The 26,493-nt window shown below is 59.7% G+C and overlaps 1 protein-coding gene across 1 annotated transcript; it reads right to left on the reverse strand.

Moving 5' to 3' along the window:
- Positions 1-704: 704 nt before the first annotated feature.
- LOC133362877 (Fanconi anemia group J protein homolog) lies at positions 705-26,493 on the reverse strand. The gene is made up of 21 exons (XM_061581818.1): positions 26,353-26,493; positions 24,139-24,291; positions 22,539-22,600; positions 21,614-21,711; positions 21,131-21,242; positions 20,122-20,439; positions 19,214-19,338; positions 18,452-18,634; positions 17,492-17,854; positions 17,089-17,316; positions 16,717-16,916; positions 16,069-16,201; positions 14,978-15,141; positions 13,958-14,126; positions 12,803-12,943; positions 12,002-12,163; positions 3,262-3,421; positions 3,025-3,146; positions 1,696-1,891; positions 1,015-1,563; positions 705-937 (listed from the first exon to the last, which is right to left on the reverse strand). The coding sequence occupies exons 3-21, from the start codon at positions 22,594-22,596 to the stop codon at positions 705-707; spliced, it is 3,714 nt and encodes a 1,237-aa protein (XP_061437802.1). The 5' UTR covers positions 22,597-22,600; positions 24,139-24,291; positions 26,353-26,493.

Here is a 26,493-nt window from a genome sequence, read left to right on the forward strand (position 1 = left end):
CCCCCCCCCGGGTGAACACCGGGGGAGCTTGAAACGAACGCAACGGAGAAAAATCCACGTGCCCACGGGGAGAGAGCGAGAGAGACACGCAAACTCCAAAGATACAGCAGCAGGCGTCGTCTGGGTCTGCATCGAACCCACGACCTCCGGTATACCAGGCGAGGTAGTTAACATCTCCGAGCCACCGCGGCGCGTTTACACAGCGTGCTCCGCCCGGGCCGAGGGCCACGACGGAATTTCCCGAAAAAGAACCTTGAGCGGGCGACCGCCGCAGACGGTCACACACGCACGCGCACTTTAGCGTCACGTCGAAAACAACAAGATCGATGCTCGCAGCGAGGAATCAGGGCCCCCCCGCGCCTCCTCACCACGACGGCGTTCTGGTGCCGCCCGACTCGCGCCGCTCGCGCCGCTGCCTCGTCTTGGACAACCTCACCCTGCGGCACAGACCGCCGTTCCCGCCGTCCCCGCCGTTGCCGCCGTCGCCGCCGTCCCCGGGGCTCGTCGGCGAGCCGCGGGCCGGTGCCTCCGTCTCCTCCCGCTCGTCCTCCGCGACCGCTTCCACCTCCCCGACCGCCCACCCCACCGGTCCCGCCGCCGTCTCCGCCGCGTCGCTCTCCGAGGCGGCCGCCGCGGCAGCGGCGGTCGGAGCCGCAAAGCGGCGCTCCGGATTCTCCTCCCGCTCCGCCCCCTCCCACTCCGGCTCAAACATCTCCGGGGTGTAGCACCGACGCTCGTCGGCGTCGTCGGCGTCGTCCCGGCACGGCGGCGCCGCGGCGCCGACGGCGGTAACGGCAGGGACGAGCGTGGCACCGGCGGCGGCGGGGGCAGTGACCCCGGCGGCGGCGGTAGCGGCAGGGACGAGTGCGGCGGTAGCGTGGGTGGCGGGGGTAGCGGCGGTGGTGGGGGCAGTGACCCCGGCGGCGGCGGTAGCGGCAGGGACGAGTGCGGCGGTAGCGGTGGTGGCGGGGGTAGCGGCGGTGGTGGGGGCAGTGACCCCGGAGGTGGTGGTAGCGGCGGTGTTGGCGGCGACCACGTCGCCCCCCTCCGCTGGGAGGCCGTGCCGCGAGCCCGGGGGCCACGGCGCCGGCGTCGCCTCGCGCCGTTCGGCACCGACGCCGGCTCCACCGCGGCCGCCGGGAGGCGACAGGAAGCGGGCGATCGACGCCAAGCCGCGGTGTCGCGCCCCCCGTCCCCGCGCCCGCCAATGCCGCTGCTGCCCCTGCTGCCGTCTCCCGCCGGGGGTGCCCAACGCGGGCGCCGGCGTGGCCGGAGGGGGGTCGCGGGCGGGCGTCGCCGGGCCGCCGCCGCCGTCGTGCGCGAGGCCGGCCTTGCCAGATCCGGCCGTGCCGCGGTCCGACGCGGCGTCGTGACCGGGAGGGGGAGCGACCGGCTCTATCGCGGCCGCGGGTTGGCCGGGAGAGGGCCCGGCCGCGACGGGGCCGGCGGGATCGGCGGGGCTCAGCGTGGCCCGGCAGGCCTCCGTGAAGGCCGCGAGGGAGCGGAGGCCGCTGGGGAAGTCGGCGTAGTGCCGCACTCGCTGTCGCAACCACTTGGAGAGACCTGCGGGCGCACACGCACGCGCGCAGCACGCGTCGGTGAGCGCGGTGCATATCGGGGGTGCGCGCGTGTGGCGGAAACGAGGGTGCTCGTGGCGGATATCGGGGCGGGCGGACGCCGCCGCCGGCACCGTACCCTCGGTGTACTTGGCGGGGTTCTTGCCGAAGCGAGCGTCCACCAGCAGCAGGGCCCCCCAGTCGTGGCGGTGGCGGATGCAGCGGCCCAGGGCCTGGTTGAGGGCGCGGAAGGCCTGCACCTCGTACCAGCGGCTCCCGGGCAGCAGGCCGCGCGAGCGCACGTGCAGGTCGTTGTAGTCACGCTTCAGCTTCACCTGCACGCGCCGAATCCCAGTGGGAACGTCGATTTGGACTGCGGGAGGAATCCGATGAGCTATGAAGCATTTAAGTTTTTTTCACAGGTGTCCAGTCGGGGCACGGAGTCAGAACGTTACAACAACAACGAACACAGTGCAAAGTACAGGAGAGGTAAACAATTCACTAAAAAAAACACGCAAATACAACAACAATTTTCTTTTACTTACCAGGCAGAGCCCACTCAGCCGTTTACTTATTTTTCAGAAGCGACCTGGCCACCACAGATGACGGCTGCTCAACGAAGTGGCGGCTTCTCAATTTACAGCAGCAGCCAAACACTCTGAACGCGTGGTGATGTTGATTCTAACCGCCTGGTGATGTTCATTCTAACCGCGTGGTGACGTTGATTCTAAATGTGGAGGGGAAAACCGGAGGACCCGGAGAAAAATCCACGCAACCACGGAGAGAGAGAGAAACACGCAAACTCCAAATATACAGCAGCAGGCGTCAGGGTCAGGATCGAACCCACGACCTCCTGCACACCAGGCGAGGTAGTCAACATCTCCTCGCCACCGTGGCGCCCCTGTGCTGTTTACGAGCAGCACCTACGAGAGAGCGAGTGGCCAACACCACGGCCGGCCACTCCTTTGTCTCCCCAGCGACGATGTTTACTACACACCACCGCACCAGGTACTCAGTGCAGGCTGAGTCGACCTAGGGGAGGCCCAGGACCGGTTCGGATAAACGTCACCGGTGTTGGTGGCCGTGAGCGGGAATCGGAACCGGGTGGCCGGGATCGTAGGGCAGCGTAGCGCTCGCCGCGACACTGCCGCACTGACAAGACTTGCACGTGGACTAGAACGGACGTGACGGTGTGGTGTGGTGGTGACGATGGTGTGTGGTGGTGACGATAGGTGGGTGGTGGTGGTGACGATAGTGGGTGGTGGTGGTGGTGGTGGTGGTGACGCTAGTGGGTGGTGGTGGTGGTGGTGGTGGGTGAGTCGTAATTGTGTGTGACGATGCTGGGTGGGTGGTGATGATAGTGGGTGGTGGTGGGTTGTAACGGTGGGTATTGATGGAGGGTGTTTGGCGGTGACACGAGGGTGGCGTTGGTGGCGGTGGCGCTGCTGCGTGTGGCCCCGCGTGGCACCTGCAGGTCGCGCGTGTTGGGGTAGGGGATGCCCACGGTGAGCACCACGCGCGCGTTGTCGTCGGCAAAGTCCAGCCCCTCGCTCACCTTGCCCCGGCACACGGCCAACAGCAGCGCGCCGTCTGAGCCGTGCACACACACGGCACACACATACATACACACACATACATACATAGAAACATAGAGTGGGGGTGGTGGGGGGGCAGGAGGGGGGTGGTGGGGTGGGGTGGTGCGTACCGCGCTGGCCCTCCATGTGCACCGCCGCGTAGTACACCTCCAGCAGGCGGTCGAACTCGGCGCGCTCCCCGCGCTGGGGCTCGCTCATCACCAGCTTGCGCCGCTCCAGGCCCGCCCACAGCCCCGTGTTCTGCCAGCGCTCGCTCACCTTCTGCAGCATCTGCGCACGCGGCGCCCGGCACAAAGATCCCCCACGTAGCCTTCGGCGGACGGCCGGGGCGAGCGCCGTCGGCGAGCGGCGCCCACGAAGGCCGGCGTTGCGCACGAGGGGGCGGGTGGCCGGCGCCACGCCATCTCCCCCGGCGAGGTCGTTTGCCCGCCGCCGCCGGGTACCCATTTGAGGCCGAGTCGACCCGGGGAAGGGGCCCGAGACCGATTCGAATGGCGGCGCGTCAGGCGCGCTGGGGGCACGCGGGCAGGGCACGGGCGCTGTCCGCGTATTCTCGGGGTGCGACCAGCGCGTGCGTTTTCACTCGTCTGCCGCGGGCACCGCTTCGGCAAACCGAGGCGCGTCAATCGCGCCGCGTGGCAAGCCCCAGACGTAGGCAAGCTCCGCTCCGAATGTTTCATGGCCGTGCGGGAATGCGCGGGGACGCGCGGTCCGAGACACGTATCTCTTATCGGAATCTTTATTTAGACTGGAGGAATCCGATGAGCTATGAAGCTCTTTGTTCACAGAAGTCAGGACAGCTGCGTGCCCCCCTGTCTGTGCGTGCGTTTTAATTTTTTAGGAGCCGTCTTGAAACATTACGAAGCATCCGCGGGCATTTGAAGGGGGCGAGCCGGGCGAAATGTGGGCCCGAATGCGCTCGCGTGACCGCCATGGACGCGTCTCGAGAACCGGGCGCCCATTCCACCCGTCGGGGGTGACGCCTCCCCCACCCCGCTGCCCCCTGCCCAGCAGCAATTTCATTCAACAAAGAGTGGGCCACGGTGGCTAGGAGATGTTAACTACCTCGCCTGATACGCAGGAGGCCGTGGGTTCGATCCCGACCCTGACGCCTGCTGCTGCTGTATATTTGGAGTTTTTCATGGTCTCCCCGTGAATCCGTGGATTTTTTCTCCGGGTCCTCCACATTTAGAATCAACATCACACGTTTAGAGTATTTGGCTCCTATGCATTTCCACATAATAAGCCACAACATTGAGCTATCACTTGTGGCCAGGTCGCTTACGTAATAGAGCGGCTATATAGCTCAGTGGGCCATAACAGACTGTTGGGGCAAGTGCTGTTAGCGAGCACCTGTGAAGGCCGCCTTCGTCTCCCCAGTGGCGATGTTTACTACACACCGCATCAGGTACTCAACTGAGGCTGAGTCGACCTATGGGAAGGACCATGACCGGTTCAAATACTTGTCACTGATGCTGGCTGTGAGCGTGAATAAAACTCGGTTGGCCAGGTTCGAAGCGCAGCGCGCGCTAACAACCGCACTTCCACCCCCCATTCCGAAACTCGCACAGACGCACACGTACACACGCACACACGCACGCACGCGCACACGCGTGCCCAGACACACACACGGCATGCGCGCACACACACGCGGGCACGCTTGCCCCGACGCACACACACGCGCACATAATCCCCGGTCCCAGGCACATCTCAAACGGACATCTCGGCCATAATGAGATCCAGGGCGGCTGCTGGAGACGATGGCGTGGCGGCCCGGGAGCCCAGACGCTCTGCGCTTTGTAAAGAGTTTAACGGGCGGAGGAGAGGGGAGAGGGAGGTGGTGGTGGGGGGGGACATCGCATGGGGGGGGGGGGGGGACATATGACAGCGCATACGGGCGGCAGGCAGAGCTCCCACAAAGGGTTAACGCCATCTGTGAAAAAGAGCTTTGCAGCTAGTCGGATTCCTCCTGCACGTCAATAAATATTCAGATTATAACGTCGCAGCGTCGCGAGCGGCGGCGGCAGCAGTCACTTGGGGGAGGGTTTCATCCAGCAGTGGATTGAACGCGGCCGATCTCGACGACGACGACGACGACGATGATGATAAACCTGGGGCTGCCAGACGCGCGCGCGCCCCGACACTGGCCCACTGGCCCTACCGTGTGCAGGCTCCGCCGGGAGCGGACGCAGAGGCCGCCGCGAGGGACGGCCGTTCCTCTTCGCCGCCGACGCTCTGCGACCGAGGCGGAAGGGGGCCCACGCCGCGTTCGTCCGTCCGCCGTGTCCGCAACGGGGTGCGGGGGGGGACAGGGCTCCCCGGCGCTCGTAAACACGATGCAATATCAAGGAGGCTCGAGTCAAGGGTCAGCTTCGCTCGTCGGCCACGTTGATCAAAGAGGTTTCCCCAAAGCTGAGAGACACAAGCCAGCGGCAAATAACCCTTTGCAAAACACCCAACCAGGGCCCTGATGGCTGCTCGTTGGCTTCTGTGCTCATAATCACGACAAAGATCCCCCCCCACCCCCCCCCGTGTAGCCTCAACAGACTGCTGGGGGCCAAGCGCTGTCGGCGAGTGGCGGCACACCTACGAAGGCCGGAGTGGCCGGCGACGCGCCCGGCCGCCTTTGTCTCCCCAGTGGCGCTGCTGTACGCGCCGTCACCGGGCACTCGTTTGAAGTCCAGGACCGATTCAGAAAGTTGTCACGGGTCGGTGGCCTCGAGCGGGAGTCGAACTCGGGTGGCCGTGTTCCGTGGCGCTAACCACCGCACTACGGCTCCCGCACACCGACGATCAAATGCAAAGTTTCTTGTGCAAATCTTCACACGATCCGTATCTGTACGCACGGCCGCCGGATTCGAGCCGCGGAGCTGCGCGGCGACGAGCGGGCAAACGCGCGAACCGGCCGGGCCGCGTCACCGCCCCCCAATGATCATTGTTTTTTGTTTGTTATTTTCTCGGCGCACCTGTGCACAACGTTCAGCAACGTGCCCAGGTGTCTTGGTCTGACGATGGCGCTTTGGAGCGGCAGATGTGCGACGTGATGGGGGCAAAAAACCTGCGCATGCAAAGAAATTAAATTGGCTTGACTTGGGTTACGAGCGAATCACCAAATTAAGCGTGGTTTGGCCGTGGGTTTTGGTCAGATCTCGGAAGCTCCGCAGGGTTCAGCCTGGGTAGCACTCGGATGGGCGGCAAGTGGGAGACAGGATTCTGTTGGTGGAAGAGGGGCAACGTTGTACCGTGTACTACGATCCAAAGCCCAACGCCACCCCCCCTCACCAACAACCACCCCGACACTCATCAAGCAGTGGATTGGCAGCAAGAGGGGGCAGCGCATGTACGGGTTGTCAGCCTTGTCGTGCTGCGGTCCGCCTGGTCGCCCCGACAGTTTTGGGAGAGACTGAAACTAAACTACAAACTATTTTGTATTTGACCAGGTAAGGCCCCGCTGAGCAATGTAGCTCTTTTTTTTCAGAGCCGACCTGGCCACAGAAGATAGCTCAACGAAGTGGGCTTTTAATCATCATCATCATCACGGATATTTATAGCAGCAGCTAAATACTCTGAAACACGTGGTGACGTTGATGTTGATTATAAATGTGGAGGGGAAAACCCGGAGGACCCGGAGAAAAATCCACACAACCACGAGGAGAGAGACACGCAGACTCCAAAAAAAGAGCTATCGAGCCCAGTGGGCCTTATCTAGTAAAAATTTTAGTTTACTTTGTATGGAGAGACTCGCTCCCGCTGTAATCATTTGAGGAGGAAATCAGTCTTTTGTAATGTTGTTGTTATTAATTGGGACAGCAACATCCGCACTTTGCTGTACCATCTGCTTGGGATAGAGCGTTGCCCCATCGCACGCCTGGGTTTCCTCCCACGTGTAAGAACGCTCCTCAATTTGTCGGGAAACATCTTGACGTACGGAGGACGACAGAGCTTGGGGCAATTGTTAGGCAGGCGCCAGCTCGCCGCCTGGCTGGGGCTGGCTGCCATTCCAGCTTGTGGCAATTGCGAGATGCAACTTCCTTACTGGGCAGTCGACACTCCGACGATCCGTACAATCGCCCGGTGTGACGATGACACTTTCCCACTGCTGCCGGGGAAGTGGAACGTCTCGCGAACCACGAAACGAATTCGGAGGGGCCGCGCTTGCCGGTCGGCGAGAGCGTCCGCGCACTCGCCACGACGCACCGCATTCATCGTTGCCGTGCTGCCGTGCTGCCGTGTGGCAGCAAAAAAAAAAAGAAAAATGTGCCGAGGTAGGCTGGCGTTTTGAGCAACGGCCCTTTCACATCGGAGCATTTTATTGAGACGGATTTCCGCTAAGCGCACGCCCCGAGTGGGCGAGCGATCATTCAACATTTTTAAGAGGGATTTCTCCTAATCCAGAATGCAAGCGAGCGAGCAAAAAAAAATGTATTTTAAAACCGTCTCCGTTTCATCTCACGGCACCTGGAAATGCCAACAGTGGACGCCTACAAAACGGGGCCCTCGATTCGGACCAGGTCCTAAAGCGGGGGGGGGCAGGGGGTGGCGGGGGGGGGGGGGGGGGGCAGGGGGGGGGCGGGGGGGGGCAGGGGGGGCGGCGGTGGGGGGGGGGGCCGGGCGACCCTTTCATCGCGCCGCCCCTGGTTCGTCTCCAGCCGCCGTAAAGAGGAGCACGGACAGGTCGCCGCGCGCTCGCACCGCCACCACGACGCCAGCGCGCAGTCCGCCGCCCTCGTCAGCCGTGACGCGACCCCACGAGCGGGCGCCGCGGACACGGCACCCGCAGCGTGGAGGGACAGAGGCCGGAGCTTGCAGAGGCGACGCGGGGGGGGGTGCAGGGAGGGGAGGGAGGGGGAGGGGAGTTTGGGGCGAGGTGACGTGAAGAGAGAGGAAAGGAGAGGAGGCACGCGAGGATGCAGGAGAGAGAGAGAAAGGACGGCAAGGGGTGGAGGTGAGGGAGGGAAAGATTGAGGAGGGAAAGATAAAGGAGGGAGAGAGAAGGGAGCGAGAGATAAATCACGACTTGTTTTTATGTCACCAGGTAAGGCCCCACTGAGCTATGTAGCTCTTTTTTAGAAGCGACCAATCACAGCTGATAGCTCAAAGAAGTGGCTTATCACGATCATCACTTGGAAATTTATAGTGGCAGCCAAACACTCTGAACGCGTGGTGACGTTGGTTCTAAATGTGGAGGGGAAAACCGGAGTACCCGGAGAAAAATGCACGTGACCACGGGACGAGAGAGAGAGATGCGTGACAGGAAAGGTGACGAAGTAAAGGGTACGGGGGAGGAAGAGACGTGGGAGAGGCAGGGAGAGGAGAGATATCAGAGACAGAGGAGAAACTGTGATGCAAAAAAGGGAAGGGAGAGAGAAAGAGAGAGAATAGTGAGATAGAATGACGAGTGTGACAGATGGAGGAGAGCAAGAGAGAGACAGCGAGAGAGCGAGCGAGAGAGAGAGAGCGAGAGAGAGCGAGAGAGAGAGAGAGCGGGAGACAGCGAGAGAGACAGTGAGGGAGAGCGAGAGCGGGAGACAGCGAAAGAGACAATGAGGGAGAGCGAGAGAGCGAGGAGCGAAAAACAGCGAGAGAGCGAGCAAGAGAGAGCAAGAGAGAGCGAGCGAACGAGAGACAGAGCGAGCGAGAGACAGCAAGAGAGAGCGAGCGAGAGAGAGACAGAGCGAGCGAGAGACAGCAAGAGAGAGCGAGCGAGAGAGAGAGAGAGAGAAAGATAGCGAGAGAAAGCGAGAGAGAGCGAGCGAGCGAGAGAGAGACAGCGAGAGAGAGCGAGCGAGAGAGCGAGCGAGAGAGAGCGAGCGAGAGAGCGAGCGAGCGAGAGAAAGATAGCGAGAGAGAGCGAGAGAGAGCGAGCGAGCGAGAGAGAGACAGCGAGAGAGAGCGAGAGAGAGACAGCGAGAGAGAGCGAGCGAGAGAGACAGCGAGAGAGAGACAGCGAGAGAGAGCGAGCGAGAGAGCGAGCGAGCGAGAGAGACAGCGAGAGAGAGACAGCGAGAGAGAGCGAGAGAGAGACAGCGAGAGAGAGCGAGCGAGAGATAGAGCGAGCGAGAGACAGCGAGAGAGAGCGAGCGAGAGAGCGAGAAAAAGAGCGAGCGAGAGAGAGCGACAGCGAGAGCGAGCGAGAGAGGGACAGCGAGAGAGCGAGCGAGAGAGAGAGAGAGCGAGCGAGAGCGAGCGAGAGAGAGAGCGAGCGAGAGAGAGAGCGAGCGAGAGAGGAATTTCACGGAGTGGAGCGCTGACAAATGAAAGGCACAGAAGCGCGTGCAGAACCCCAATATACAGGGGGTAGGACACACATTAGGGTGGCAGATCACAAAGTGAATACGACAGACACCGGAGAGGGAAGATAAGGAGGGTGGGGGGTGACGCTGCGTGGAGGGGGGGGTACTTGAAGAGAGACAGAGAGGGAAAAGACAGACTTCTTAAGAGGCCTTCTTTTAAAGATGACTTAGGAACTGGCGAGCCGCAGAGCTTAGCGAGCCCATCAGCCCGTGGGATTTACGAGCGGGGATGTGCGTGCGTCCGTCTGTGTGTCTGTCTCGCTCGCTATCTCTCCCCCACACCCCCCCCCCTCCCGGAACCACCACTTCTCCGCGTGCCGCGCTGTGCGTCTGGTTTTTTACGGGGGGAGACTTTGGCAATCCCCGGGACGCGTGCGGCGCGCGGCGCCACCGTAATGCCTCCGCCGCGATTTACAATCGCAGCCCTTCTTGCGAACTCTCTTCGCCAAACTCTCCCCTTGCGCTCTCTCTCTCTCTGCACTCTCCCTTCTCAATTCAGTATCTTAACCCCCCTCCCCCCCACCTCCTTTAATGCGCTCCACTCCTCGCTGTAATGCTCGTTAATGCGCACTCTCCCATCTCCGACGCTCGCGATGCCGTAACGTTCATTTAATTTACAGGCCTTTGTTAATCCACCCCCTCCCTCCACCGTGTCAGTCACGCGGAGCGATATTGTTTGACCGCACTTCACCGCGCTAAGTCAGCGCGAGTTTGGCGTGGTGGACGGCGGGCCGGGCAACGCTTCAGACATCATGAGTTGCCACCGGCGCCAGCAGCGCCCACGGGAATCACACTCAGATCCGCGGGATTCGTAGCGCAGCGCGCCAAACGCTGTCCCACCGCTCCACCCCCTCCATGCCACGCTCTCCTCCCATCCTCTCTCTCCATCTCCCCGCTCTCCCCCTCCTTCCTCCATGACCGCTCCATTGCACACTCTCACACTTCCCAACTCTTCCCATCTCACTCTTCTCTCTCAACACCAATACCTCCTTCACTGCTCATCGCCGATGCTCTCACAATCTCTCTCTGCACCTCCACTCAACTCCAGCACGCTCTCCCGTCTCCAGTCGACTCCCATCATCCACTCCTCACGCACACTCCTTGGCTAGGTCTTGTCCGCACTCCCCTCCCTCCCGTGCACCGCTGCTCCCTCTACCGGACTACCCCTACAACTTTCCCGACCCTCGTTCATCATCCCTGGCTCTGCCCTGTCCCCCTCCTCCTCCTCCAGCGTTATCTCATCCCCACTCTCTCCCCCGCTCTCCCTCCGCTCTCCGTCTCCTACTCCTCCTCCTCCTCCCAATTCTTATCAAAAACAGGTGTCCATCACCCCCTCGCTCCACCGATTTGCCCTCTACGGGGAGGGGGGGAGAGCAAGGTGGGAGACAGGGAGGTGGGAGGGAGGGAGGGAGGTGGGAGGGAGGGAGGGAGGTGGGAGGGAGGGAGGGGGAGCGGGAGGGAGGGGGAGCGGGAGGGAGGGAGGGAGGGGGGAAGGGAGGGAGGGGTCGGTTTGTGCCATGACCCTGGCACACAGCTTGGAATCGAGTCGTTACCAACAGGGTCCGCACCCTGAGCGATCGGTTGCGTGCAACCGAACGGCTTTCATGCGGACGTCCCCTGCAACCGGTTGCAGGCAGAAATTGCCCAACCGGTTGCAGGCAGAAATTCCTCAACTGGTTGTTCGCAGAAAGGTGGAGACTTGACTTTCAAGCGGCGATCCGTTCCGCGATTTGTCGCGACGCGGTTCATCAGTGCGTTGCTGCACATTCGAGAACTGTGATTGTTCGCCGTATTGGTGACGTGAAGGGGTGGGTGGAGCTATCCAGACTGAGGGGCGGGGCTCTGTTGACAAGGGGCGTGGCCATATACTCCAGCCACGCCCAGACTCCACCTCCTTGTCACGCAACTTCCCGCTGAGATTGCGGACAAAGCGGTCGCAGGCGATGATCGAGCCGTACGGCTTTCGGGAGAGATTAGATTGCGCAACTGATCGTTCGGGTGTGGACCTGGCTTCAGAGGTGGGGTTGAAGGATCACGCAGAGATCATCATGCGATGGGCGCCACCCCGAAGCCGTGTGCGCGTGAATGTGAGTGGAGGGAAACGTGACGTAGCGCAGCGGTTCGTGCTCAGCGCCGTCACATCACTCGTGAACATCTGACCCGGGCGACTTCGCCTTAAATTAGTACCTGCTGGGGTGTAGAAGACAAAGGTAGCCCATCGTGATCCTAGGCACGCCTTAATAGGCGCTCACAAACAGCAATTTGTCCTAACAGCCTGTTGCAGACTACAACGGGAGACCTTAGCCTTGTCTCCACCGGTGTACGTGACCGCATCTGAAGGTGCACGTGCTTGTACCGATTGTGCGCGTGTGCTTACTGTCGTGCGTTATCGTGCATATGCACAACCGCTCGCGCGTTGCCATGATTCGGCGCTGAGTGGGACACCCGCCCCGCACGTGTAAGTACGGTAGAACGCATTTCGCACCGTACGTAGCCAACCGTGCCAACGGGAGAGGGTCAGAGTGGCGAGCGGCGGTGGCGGCAGCGGTGGCGGTACCTTGTACGAGGGCAGGAAGCAGAGCACCCCTCGCGGCACCGTTTGGCACACGCTCAGCAGCAGCTCCCCCAGCTCGTCCTGGAAGTCGAACGTCTCGGTGTGGCAGTACGTGGCGCACAGCTCCCTCCCGCTGGGGCCCAGCCCTACCGTGCCCACCCACACCTCACCCGCGGGGTACCGGGGGGGAGAGGGGAGGGGGACGGACACGCACAGGGTGCCACAGACACAGGGATCCCTCTCGATTTGTCGCACAGGAGAGCGCCAATGAGAGCGCTGCTTTGCGAGCCCCCTATTGTGTCCGGAGTGTGGCACACAGTGACTTGGTACGAGAGCGTTATGGTGGTGCACCAAAAAGGTCACATTGTTGTGATATTCATGCATTTGGAGTGGAAGATGGCAGCCTAAACGCATCCCATTCTGATAAATGAGAAATCACGACGATTGCCATGAAAGCGGCGATCGAACCAGAGCACCCGGTGAAAAATGCGTGTGACCACGGGGAGATAGGGACATTCAAACTCCAAATATACAGCAGTCGCCAGGGTCGGGACCGAACTGCACATCTGTGAAAAAGAGCTTTACAGCTCATCGGATTCCTCCAGCATGATTAAATATTCCGATTCTCAACCCGCGACCTCCTGCGTACCGGGCGAGGTGGTTAATGTCCCGCCACTGCGGCGCCCACGTGTGTCCTTCTAAACCAACACTCCTCTCCAGTAGAGAGCACCTACAAGGGGGCAGAGTTTGTGTCCGTCTGTTCGCGTTGGGCTGCGCCGCGCGTGGCTCGTCGCGCGCGCGCACCTGCGAGGGGTTGATGACGTGCGTGGCCTCGCGCTGGATCGTGAAGGAGACTCCCAGCTCGGAGGAGAACGACGCCATGGGGCTCAGCGTGCCCGAGGTGAGGATGATGGTGCGGGCGTGGGCGCTCAGGTCCGAGAAAGCCTGCGCACGAACACGCGCACGGACACGGGCATCGGTGCTCGTCGCCTGTTAACGGCTCTTGAGCGACGTGGCGGGAAGGACATTATCCACATTTCTATGACGACGACGGGGGGGGGCGAGTATCTCCAATGGACGACCGATGTTGACTACCACCTCCTCCCCCCCCCCCTCACAAACTGGTACCTATTTATTGACCCAAGGGGGGATGATGGGCTGAGTCAACCCCTCAACAAGGATTTCAACACCGAATCTTAGGATTGCGATTCACCCGCTCCTACCGCTTAGTCACCAGTTTTCACGCGTGCAAAGATAAAGATGCCCCGTATAGCCTTAACATAATTTTGTGGCAAGTGCTGTTAGCGTTTAGCAGCACCTATAAAGGCCGACACGGCACACGAGAGGTGGATGGAAAGCACCACGCCCGGCCGCCTTTGTATCCCTAGCGGAATTGTTTACACATCGCACCAGGTACTTATTTGAGGCTGAGTCGACCTAGGGGGAGGCCCAGGACTGGTTCGGATTACCGTCACCGCCGTTGGCCGTGAGCGGGAATCGAAGTCGGGTCGCCGGGTTCGTCGCACAGCGTCTAACCACCCCCCCACAAGTACAAACAAGCATCATCATTTACCATCATTTATTATTTATACCGCACTTTCCATGCAGCACATCTTGAGGCGCCACACACACGTAAATACAATGGCCCCTTGGGGCTTACAGAGCACAGGGGAATGTTCTGTTCGCGAGCGGCTACTCGGGTTGGCATGCAGCGGGTGGTGTGGCCGTGAACCATTTACATTCGCCTTTGTCTCCCCAGTGCCGGTGTATACACACAAACAAACCAGACATCGGCTTGAGCCTAAGCAAACCTAGGAGAGTCGCACCAAAGGCTCTGATACCTTTTGCCAGCGATTTTACACAAAGCCAGGATTTATATCCAGGCGAACGGATGATTCCGATTCTGCTGTGGGCAGACCGAGGTGCCGCGAGCGTGCAGGCGCGCAAGGCCACACTCACCACGGCTGGGTTCTGGCACCAGAAGTGCACCGTGAGCAGCTGCCGCTTGTGCCGCGCTCGCGAGCCGGGTCGAGGCCGCGCGATGAACCCCGCGGCGTCGGGGACGTCCGGGTCCGGAGCGCCCCACGCCAGCGTGCGCATCAGCACCACGCGGTAATCCTCCGCGAACCTGCGGGGGGAGGGGGGGTCACGGTGCAAAGGACGGCACGATGGCCACGGCCGCATGCACGGGTGGGAAAAAAAAAAAAAATGTTGTCTGTTGTTTACTAGGTAAGGCCCCACTGAGCTACGTGGCTGTTTTTCAGAAGCGACCAGGCCACAAATAGCAGCTCAACAAAGTAAGTGGCCTATCATCATCACGTGGAAATGTAGGGCAGTCAAATACTCTGAAAGCATGATGCTGATGATATACGTGAAAGGAAAAATCGGAGGACCCTGAGAGAAATCCACCAGGTACTCACTTACCCCTGCATACCAGGCGAGGGGGCTAACATCCCCTAGCCACCGTGGCACCCGCGACGCGACCGTGAATGAGGACAACCAGAACGCCGCGGTGCGCGATGGGCAGCGGCCCCGATAACCGCGAGCAACCGGGCACACAGCCACACACACACCACACATTACACACACCACACACACTTACACCACACACCACACATTACACAAACACACCACACACTCACACCACACACCACACATTACACACACACACCACACACACACCACACATTACACACACACCACAAACACACCACACATTACACACACCACACACACAGCCACACACACACCACACACTCACACCACACACCACACATTACACAAACACACCACACACTCACACCACACACCACACATTACACACACACACCACACACACACCACACACACACCACACACACACCACACATTACACACACACCACACACACACCACACACACACACACCACACACACACCACACACACACCACACACACACCACACACACCCCACACACACACCACACACACGCGCGCACCTGGAGCCGTCACGGAACATGAAGTCGAGGACGAGGAAGAGCGCTGCGAGCAGCACCTGTGAGGGCGCGGAGACGACCGGCATGGGGACGCTCACCGCCCGACCCTTGTCACGCCCTTTGCCCGCCACAGTCTCCTCCTTCTCCAGCACGCGCCCCAGGCTACGCTGCACGCACACACGTGTACACAATACACACACACACATAGTGCACACACTCAGTACACACACATGTACACACACACACAAGTGCCGCGAGGAGCGAGCAGCAGCAGCACTGGCTATGAAGGGCGGCACGGCCACGCGACGGGACGCGGTGGGGTGGCCAGCGGCACGCCCGGCCGCCCTTCGTCCTCGATGTTCACGCAGAGCGCCGGGTACTCATTTGAGGCTGAGCCGACATAGGGGAGGCCCAGGACCGGTTCGGATGTTGGCCGTGAGCGGGAATCGAACTCTGGTAGCCGGATTCGTTCGCCGCAGATTGCAGCGTGCTGACCGCGACACGACCGCTCCCCACGCTATACAATAAAAAAACACAAAGACAAAGATCCCCCGAGTAGCCTACAAAGACTGTTGAAGGAATTGCACCTGAGGAGGCCAGCAGCAATGCATTTCCTTATTTGCAAATGCGGCCGTGTTCTCCTGTAACGCGGCGGTAGCATTTGCGTTCCTGAAGAACACCGCGTGATGGAAAAATCGCGTCGTAATAAACACATATAACGTAGGGATAAATAACAGTCCGCGACAGCGCCGTGAGATGCGTACGCGGGCCGAACAAAGGACCGAGGCACGTGGGCAGTAGCTTCTGGACGCATCCAGCAGCATCCCAACCTCCTCGAGCGACGCTACGCCGAGGCAGCTGCACGACCGCTCGATCTCCGCTCGCGCTGCGACGTAGTTCCGTCCGCCCGACACGCATCACACACACACACACGCGTGTCACACGCACCCAAATCTCGCCCGCATCAGAAAAAGAAAAAAAAACTCCGTTCCCCGACACATTCGTCGCGTCACGAAGAGCACCGCGCGCCACGGGAAGACAGAACCGCAGGTCCCGTCGCTGTCGCCGCGCAGCGCGAGGTGCTGGGGGGGCACCTTGAGCTCGGGGAAGGTGTGAGCCGTGACGCCCCAGGTGTGCAACACCTCCAGCATCTCGCGGCCGCTCAGCTTGTGGCAGTCCATCTCAAAGTCGTGGCTTTTCAACAGGTGAGTGCTCTGCGTCATCCACCTGCGAGACGGGGGACGGAACCGAGGCGAGTGCTGTTAGCTGTTCGTGAGCACCTATTTAGGCGGGGGGGGGGGGGGGGGGGTGGCCGGCACCACGCCCCGGCCGGCCTTCGTCTTCCCGTGATGTGTGCACGGTGTGCCAGCTACTCTTAGGGGAGGCCAAGGGCCAGTTTGGATATTCACCACCGATGTTGGCCGTGAGCCAGCTGAGCAGGCTGACCGGGTCGTCCCGACTGACCCGGTTGGCCCAGCTGACTCAGTGACCAGCCTGACTCGCCCAACCCGCCTGCACCGAGGTGGTGACCCGGGTCATGACCCAGGTGGGTGACCCGCGTGAGTGACCCAGTGGTGGTGGCGGTGCGTCCCCCAGCGGTGCGTGCGTGACCCAGCGGTGGCGGTGGTGGCGGTGGTGGCGGTGCGTGCCCCAGGGGTGGTGGCGGTGGTGGCGGTGCGTGCGTGCCCCAGCGCTAGTGGCGGTGGTGGCGGTGGTGGCGGTGGCGGTGGCGGTGCACGTACCGGTCCAGGCTGATGCACACGGCCTGTAGCCGCGTGTGCTCGTCGGGCCGCACCCCGGCGGCGGCGAGGGAGCCGGCCTCGTCGCGGGCGCGGCGCAGCGCATCCTGCGGCACGCTGGCGCTGGCGGCCTCGCGCGCCGCGTCCTCCATGTTGTGAGCCTCGTCCAGCACCACCACTTGATCCCGCACGCTTATCTCCATCTGCTCGCGTGGGGGGGGGGGGGGGGTGGGGGGGGTGAGGGGGGTGAGGGGGGTGGCCAGCACAACGCCCAATCCGCCTCACAAAGAGACACACACACACACAGATCTGTTGTAAGCCCCCTGCGAGTGAGCAAAATACAAGAGCAGGTCTCCAATTGTCTCTGCAACTCACATTCTGCCGTATCTGCGGGTCGATGAGGTAGTTGTAGGGGCAGAAGACGATGTCGGCCTCCTCCATGAGCTCGCGAGCGGAGAAGTACGGGCAGGCCCCGACGCGCCGGCCAGCCTTCACCAGGTCCTCCACGTCCCACGCGGACGCCAGCCCCAGTGACGGCAGCGCCGCCTGGCAGCCCAGCTTGTAGACGTTGCGGAAGAACGAGCACGTGGCACCCTGCGCGGGCTGGGGCACCAGGTGGGAGTGAGTGCAGCAGAAATAGACGCATCACAGGCTCATGTCGGATCAGGACACATGCAGACCTAATGGTCAACTGCACTACGTACAGTTGAACGTAGCCCCCCCCCCCGACCCCCCCCCCCGGCACCACCCCCCCCCATCCCCGCCCACGCCCACTCACGTTCTTGTTGTCCAGCAGCTCCCTGCAGGCCTCGTTGCGCCCGTGCGGCGAGGCCGCCACGACGGGGTGCACGCACGTGTGCTCGCGGCTCGACAGCACCGTCATGCGCGTGCCCGCGTACGCCGTGCGCCGCAGCTCGCGCGCCACCTGCGTGATCTGCCGGTGCGTGCGCGTGCCGAAGAAGATCTTGGGCGGCCGCGTCGGTCGCCGCCCGCCCCCGCCGCCGTCCGGGCCGCCGCAGCGGCCGCTGGACCCCGGGGCCCCCGGGGCCCCCGGGGCCCCCGGGGCCCCCGGGGCCCCCGGGGCCCCCGCCGCCACTCCCGCCGAGCCGCAGCCGCAGCCGCAGCAGGTGGCGCCGCACGGCTGCGAGCGGTGGGGGGGCGGGGGGGGGGGGCGTGGAGCACACACAAAGACAAAGATCCCCCGTGTAGCTTTAATTAGACTGTTGGGGCAAGTGCTATTAGCGCGCACCTATGAAGGCCGGAACGGCACACGAGGGGGTGTGTGGCCAGCACCACGCCCGGCCGCCTTTGTCTCCCCAGTGGCGATGTTTACTACACACCGCACCAGGTAATCATTTTGAGGCTGAGTCGACCTAGGGCAGGCCCAGGACCGGTTCAGATAATCGTCACTGCTGTTGGCCGTGAGTGGGAATCGAACGTCACCGGGTTCATAGCGCAGCGCGCTAACCGCTACACCACCACTCCCCACTCACAGACTGTGGTAATGGAAGTGGCGGTGACGACAATTTTAACGGTCGACGTCACAGTAACTGTGGTTGTCATGACGGCGGTGGAGATGTATGTACGTTGAACTTTCTTTCACACCGTAAATAGCTAACCGGGCTGAGAGGCGACGGTGTGCGGTGCTCGTCTGACGATGACGACGGTGATAGTGGCAGGTGACAGGTGACGGGTGATGACCACGGTGACGTCAGCGAACGTTTGTGAGAACACTCACGGTTTTGCCGACGGGGCTCCACGCGGGGATTTGACCGTTCTGGTTCAGGGTGATGAGAGGCCTCGGGTGACCAACGCCGCCCGCCTTGTCTCCAGCACCACCAGCTCCACCAGCAGCGCCATCATCGCTTACGCCACCACTGTCGTCATCGTAATGCACGCCCTTGGGAATGCCTCTTTTCATCTGCTGACCACGAAACAACGACGTCACTCGACCATCAGGCTCACGTCCAACACCTATTGCCACGGAGAAGGGAGCCGCGGTGGCTACGAGATGTTAACTCCCTCGCCTGCTATGCAGCAAGTTGTGGGTTCGATCCCAACCCTGACACAAATGCTAGCTCAACGAAGTGGGGGCTTATCGCGTGGAAATTTATCGCAGCCAAATACTCTAAACGCGTGGTGATGTCGATTCTAAACGTGGAGGGAAAAAACGGAGGACCCGGAGAAAAATCCACGTGACCAAGGGGAGAGAGAGAGACGCAAACTGCAAATATACAGCAGCAGGCGTCAGGGTCAGGATTGAACCCACGACCTGCTGTATACCAGGCAAGGGAGTTAACATCTCGCCATCGAGGCACCCAATTCTAACTCTTAATAAAGACTGAGTAAAACCGTAATCTTCAACCGAACACTTAACTCTAACCCTAGTCCTAACACCCTTTCTAAGCTGAACTTTGCCCATAACCCGAACACAGACAACTCCTAACCCCGACCGCTGCATTTGCGGTAACACTGAAGCCACGCCGCGACCGGGCCGTACCACCAGCGCCTTGCCGTGGGGGGTTCTGTTCCGCCGTTTCTCCACCTGGAAATCATCGTCATCCCCTTTGTCATCTCCGTCCACGGGAGACCCCCGCTTGCCAGGGCGACTCATCCCCGGGGCCGCTGGGATACAAACACGGGTGGGGCAGAGCGGTGGAGGCCGGGTTAGCGCGATGATGTCGTTCGGAGTTAGAATTTGCGTTAAAATCTTAATTACATGGCTTTGAAAAAAAGAATTATCTAGGAAATGCCCGGCTTCGTGACATCACGTGGTGACGCGCGCGTACACACACCGTCAACATAAAACTAAACTGGTTATAAAAAGCAGGGGGGTAGAGAGATGGGGAGTGGAGAACCACCCCTGCCCCAAAAGGGATCAGGGTAGGGCTCATAGTCAGAGGAAGGGGAGGAAGTGGGGGAGAGGGAGTTAGAATTACATGCAGGATTAATGATACGGTAAATGTACGTACGTACGTATGTAACTTGAACGCCTTTCGCGCCGTTACGTAGCCAACCGTGCTAATCGGAGGTGAAGGATATGGATCGAGTTAGGAGTCGAGGTTTAGAGTTCGAGTCCATGTGATGGTGAATACTTTTGATAAAATCATCTAAATGGCTCTCTACATAAAATGAACGTTGAACCCGCTAGCGCGCTCCGGGATTAGGCGGTGATGGGGACCAGCACCCTGCAACGTGCAGGCATCTCGGAACGGATTAACGAAGCTTCGTGCCGGCGTTGGACGGTCAGCGATACACGCAGCGCGTTACCACGAGAGTCGAGCCGTTGTCCGTGTGTTTCGTGTGTTGCGTGTGGTTCGTGTGTTGCGTGTGGTTCGTGTGTTGCGTGTGGTTTGTGTGTTCGCGTCTTCCCTTGACGCACGGACGGAGAGACACGGCCCCACCCACCTGACAGGAAGTACGGCGACGCGAGGGGGGAGCCCACCGCCGGGGTCACGGGGGGGGTCAGAGTCGAGGTGACGGGGGAGCCGCCGTTGCCCGGGAGGGCGGCCCCGGGCGCACGGCAGCTCGTGCCGAAGTACGGGGAGCGGCTCCCGGCCTCGGCGGCAGCGGAGGGGGCAGCGCCCGCCTGGGCGCCGGGCGCCGAGTGGCAGGAGCAGTCGCAGGGCCCCCCACCGCACGGGGCGGGGGTTTGGGGGGGCGCGGACTCCTTGCAGCTCTTGTCCTCTCCGGGGGCCTTCTCCGAGTCTCCGTTCGCCAGCTTCTCTGTGAGAAGGGGGCGCCGCGGTGGCGAGATGTTGACTACCTCGCCTGGTGTGCAGGAGGTCGTGGGTTCGATCGTGACCCTGACGCCTGCTGCTGTATATTTGGAGTTTGCGTCTCTCTCTCTCTCTCTCCCCGTGGTCGTGTGGATTTTTCTCCAGATCCTCCGGCGTTTCCCTCCACATTTAGAATCAACATCACCACGCGTTTAAAGTATTTGGCTGCGATAAATTTCCACACGTCGATAAGCCACTTCGCTGAGCTATCATTTGTGATAGCCAGGTCGCTTACGAAAAAGAGCTACATAGCTCAGAGGGGCAAAATAAAAAAATAGTTTAAATCGTTTAGTTTAGACAAACACCCGCTCGGGGTTCGCTCACTCGTGCAGGTCACTGCGTTGATTTGCGTGCCCAGCGGTTCCCAGCCGTCGGTGCGTGTTCCCCACGGGGTAAGCGGCACATCCCCTGGGGAGCTCGCCAGATCATTTACGCAACTGCGGTGGTCACCTTCGGGGGTGGGGGGTGCATGATCGCGCAGGGATACTCAGCACTGCTGCCATGCACGTGTGGCAATTCTAAAGCGCTACACTCATCTGTTCGTACGCGTGTATGTTGAACTTCTTTCGCGCCGTACGTAGCCAACCGTGCTAATCGGAGGTGCAGGGGAAGGACACCAAACCAAACTGATCGCGTACCGTACTGGTGCTTCTGCCAGGCCAGCGTGGAGCAGAGCAGAGCCAGGCTCTTTCCGCTACCGGTCGGGCTCTCCAGCAGGCAGTGCTCCTTGCCGTTGAGGCCACTCATGATCTGGTGTCGCACAGAGAGAGAGAGCGGTGAGAGAGCGATTAGCGAGTGGTGAGAGTGGCGAGGGACTGCTCACGCCCAGCGTTCCTGGATGCCACTGGGGAAGGGCACGCTAGAGAGAGCGGTGAGAGAGTAGTGAGAGAGCAGTGAGAGAGCGGTGAGAGAGAGCGGTGAGAGGGCGGTGAGAGAGCGATTAGCGAGTGGTGAGAGTGGCGAGGGACTGGGTAAGTACGGCGTTCATGGGTGACGTTCGGTAATGGTTCGGTAGGAAGGGGAGTGCGGAGAGGGGAATGAGAGAGAGCGGCGAGAGAGAGTGGCGAGAGAGAGTGATTAGCGAGCGGTGAGAGGAGTGCGGCGAGCGATTGTTTACGCACGGCGTTCATGAGCGACACTTGCGATGGGTACGGCACGCACGGGAACTCCACCCTGGTGCCGCCGATCGTGTAGACATTCGCTGCCATCGTCACGGCCTCTGTGGACAAACGTCGCGAAGCAGAAGGAAATCGAGCCTCGTGAAAGTGAATAAACAAGATTAAACCCCCGTTGTCGTCATAATCAAGCATCCCCCAAGGACCTCTACGATCTTTAGTTTGTTTGTTTTGTTTACATGAGCAAATCACCCACAAAGCGCGGGCCCCCCCCCCCCTCCGCCATATTCATCAGATGCTGGACGCTGAGCAGCGTTGAGCCTGGATAGTGCTGGGATGGGGGCGGTCACTGTGCATTTTGATGCCGTGCCTTTGCTTGCAATTAGTGTTGAAAAGTCGGCAAGAATTTTACATACTTATGCAATTTGTTACTTATGCAATTTGTTATTATTCACTTCCCGTGGGACAGCCACTGCTGTTTGACATCCCACAAAGTGGCGTTCCGTCGCGCGGACCACGCAGCCGCACGGAAGGGTGACGACGGAGGTGACGACGGAGGTGACGACGGAGGTGACGACGGAGGTAACGACGGAGGTGACGACGGAGGTTGACGACGGAGGTGACGCCGGACGGTCCGACGGACTGGAGGTGACGACGGAGGTGACGACGGAGTTAGGACCGAGGTGACGAAGAGGTGACGACGGAGGTGACGACGGAGGTGACGACGGAGGTGACGACGGAGGTGACGACGGCGGTGACAACGGAGGTGACGACGGAGGTGACGACGGAGGTGACGACGGAGGTGACGACGGAAGTGACGACGGAGGTGACAACGGAGGTGACGACGGAGGTGACGACGAAGGTGACGACGGAGGTGACGATGGAGGTGACGATGAGCCGACTCGACCCCTGTGCGGCAACTTGAACTCACGGGGCTTCGCTTGCGAGTCCCACCGTGCTTTGGGCACGCTGCCCTCCGGGCTGATCATATCTCTGCAACGCAAGGCACAAGGCAGGCGCAGCAGCATGACCAACGATGGCGGTCCAAGATCACGGCGCTCCCATCATGGCCACTGGAACAAACTTCCCCTCCACATTAAGAAGTCACCTTTCATCACTAGCTTGCCCTCCTCACATCAAAACTCACTCATGGTTACCTAGCTTACCCTACGACCCTCCTATAATCTCCCCCTCATAACCACCACCACCGTTGCTGTTCCCTCTTCACATTCTCATTACACAGCTACCACTCATTAACCCCACTCATTCGATCCATTTATCGTCACTGTCATCAATTTCGCTTTCGCCAAATTCACGCATCATCATCACAGATTTGCCCCCATTGCTTCCTCTCACCTATTTCATTCACCTCATCGCCACCATTACAAACAAGGCACTTTACAAATCACGTGAAGATAAGATGATCCGTTTGAGACGGCGGTGTATGGCAGCAAAAGCAGTTCATGTTTGGCACAAAGATTCTTCGCTGTCTGTGCGTGACAAATGGTCACGGCCAAAGCGGTTGATCCCAATCGCCACGGCTCGCCAACGCTTCCTACCCTCTGCCATAACACAGCACGGTGAAGCGTGACAAGAGCTTATATTCAGTAAAATCAATCATACTACTCGGAACAAGAATCTATGCCTCGAGTTTCCTGGCTGGCTGGCTGGCTGCTGGCTGGGCTCCAGTGCACCGCCCCGACACCAACTCTGCTGCCGTTCGTGGCTGCTGGGGCCCGTTGGCACAGAAACTACAGCTGGGGAACTGGCGACACGTTCTTATTTGTTTTTCCGTGAAACGAACAAACATTGAATTCAAAAGGCGGAAGTTCAGAAGACATTTCATGATTATACATAATGGATAACGACACCGACGAAATGACAGTAGCAAATACAAAAGACTCATCCCAAGGTCTAATTAAAGTTGCTCTAACTTTTTAATCCGTGCTCCCACTAATGTAATTTGCCGAAATATATTTAAATCCTATTGAATGTCAAAACAAACCCTCACAATCCATATTATCTTGCCATTGTATTATTACATATACAAGTAGATGTTACTCTATGTGCTCTGAGTACAGGAGCTTAGTGAGATCAGCATGGCAATGACAGCTGTCAATCATTTTCCGTGACAGAACAACAACGGGTTCCCCACTCGTCGTGAAAACTAAAATGATGAATCCCCCCGACAAAGCCTCCCCTTAACCCCCCCTCTCGCCCCCCCGGCCGACTTGCCATCATAAATGTGTACAAACCGATCATGACTAAATACGTAATACATCGCTCATCACGTGTGACGAGTGAGACGGTGCAAGCGTCAACTCAGACGAACGAAGCCTGCAAAGTCAAATGGGAAGTTCACAATGAGAGGTCACAAACACCCTCCTCGAGAAGGGCGCACAGGGCATGCACACCATGGCCCTGGCTTCTATCTCCCGCCCTGATGCTCATGCGGCCACAGAACCCACGAACCGCATCCGCTGCAACAACAACAACAACCGCCGTTCACCACGAAGTGGCGGTGACCTCACCACGGCGCCTGTGCCAGGCTAGGTGCTCTTTTGAGGCCAAGTGAAGTGTCGAAGGCTCGCTGCTGGCAGGAGGTCACGGAACAGACCCAGGGAGCGCCATGAGTAGACCGACTGCGATGACTGGCTGATGCACCAGCAGCTGCGTGTCCCCTACTGTGCCAACAACACCGCACGGACCACGGCAGCAGAAGCAGATGATGATGTTCATGATGATGCACTGAGGAGAAATTACAAGCTCTCTCTACGGGGCAACGTGCTGAGCCTGTGATCACACCGCCCAGACTGTGGTCACACTGTGGTCACACCGCCCAGACTGTGGTCACACCGCCCAGACTGTGGTCACACCGCCCAGACTGTGGCCACACTACCCAGACTGTGGTCACACCGCCCAGACTGTGGTCACACCACCCAGACTGTGGTCACACCGCCCAGACTGTGGTCACACCGCCCAGACTGTGGTCACACCGCCCAGACTGTGGTCACACCACCCAGACTGTGGTCACACCGCCCAGACTGTGGTCACACCGCCCAGACTGTGGTCACACCACCCAGACTGTGGTCACACCACGCAGACTGTGGTCACACCGCCCAGACTGTGGTCACACCACCCAGACTGTGGTCACACTGTGGTCACACCGCCCAGACAGTGGTCACACCGCCCAGACTGTGGTCACTCCACCCAGACTGTGGTCACACCACCCAGACTGTGGTCACACCGCCCAGACAGTGGTCACACCGCCCAGACTGTGGTCACTCCACCCAGACTGTGGTCACACCACCCAGACTGTGGTCACACCACCCAGACTGTGGTCACACTGTGGTCACACCGCCCAGACAGTGGTCACACCACCCAGACTGTGGTCACTCCACCCAGACTGTGGTCACACCACCCAGACTGTGGTCACACCGCCCAGACTGTGGTCACACCGCCCAGACTGTGGTCACACCGCCCAGACTGTGGTCACTCCACCCAGACTGTGGTCACACTGTGGTCACACCGCCCAGACTGTGGTCACACCGCCCAGACTGTGGTCACACCACCCAGACTGTGGTCACACCACCCAGACTGTGGTCACACTGTGGTCACACCGCCCAGACTGTGGTCACACCGCCCAGACTGTGGTCACACCACCCCGAACAGAGGCAACTCGTGACATCGACTTGGTGCCCCATTCACAGAAGGAGACATCACAACAGCGACGATTCACCACTCCGCTGCTCCTAACTCCACAATCACCCGGTTCCATCAACCATCAGCTCGATGTTTCTCGACATCAACCATAGAAGAAGACGGATCTGTAGATTCACACTCAGACCCATCAAGTCACGTAAAGACCCATTGACCCACACACCGAAACCCAGACTCAGAGACCCATAGACAGACACACAGACTCACACTAAAACCACTCACATCGTGACTTACTGACTCACAAAGAGACCCATTGATCACATAGAGACCCATTGACTCAGAGACCCGACCCATCGACTCGCATAGAGACCCATAGACCCCCATAGAGATCCATTGACTCACATAGAGACCCATCGAATCACAGAGACCCTCAGACTCACATATAGACCCATCGACTCACAGAGAACCATCGACTCACAGAGACCCATAGACTCACATAGAACCCATCGACTCACATAGAGAACCATAGACTCACATAGAGATCCATTGACTCACAGAGAACCATCGACTCAAGAGACCATAGACTCAGATAGAGACCCATATACTCACATAGAAACCCATCGACTCACATAGAGAACCATAGACTCACATAGAGATCCATTGACTCACAGAGAACCATCGACTCACAGAGACCCATCGACTCACAGAGAGACACATTGACTCACATAGAGACCCATCGACTCATATAGACCCACAGAGATCCATAGACTCACAGAGACTCAGAGACTCACACAGAGACCCATAGACTCACATAGAGATCCATCGACTCACATAGACTCATAGACTCACACAGAGACACATAGACCCACATAGAGACCCATAGACCCACATAGAGACCCATATACCCACATAGAGACCCATATGAATGAAGCATCATCACACCGCTAGCTACTCCTGACGCAATCATCTGCCTCCTTCGACCACCTCGATGTAACAACATCAGCAGGTGTTGCTCTCTTGACATCAACAAACCGCAGAATCATTGATTCAAACATAATCGATGTATAATCGATGTAACAACGCACAGCGATGATCGTCGTTGGTGGTAATTGTCGTGGGATACGGTGAGCGCGAGTTGGCGTCTCACGGATTCGGCAGCGCTGATGCCCCCCCCAGATCATGGAAGACCCGGGCCCCGAGGTCGTGGGGGGCACGGTGGGGGGCAC

The sequence above is a fragment of the Lethenteron reissneri genome, unplaced genomic scaffold (assembly GCF_015708825.2).
Source record: "Lethenteron reissneri isolate LAM-NWPU_2019-01 unplaced genomic scaffold, ASM1570882v1 scaffold_1636, whole genome shotgun sequence".
Classification (NCBI taxonomy): Eukaryota; Metazoa; Chordata; class Hyperoartia; order Petromyzontiformes; family Petromyzontidae; genus Lethenteron; species Lethenteron reissneri.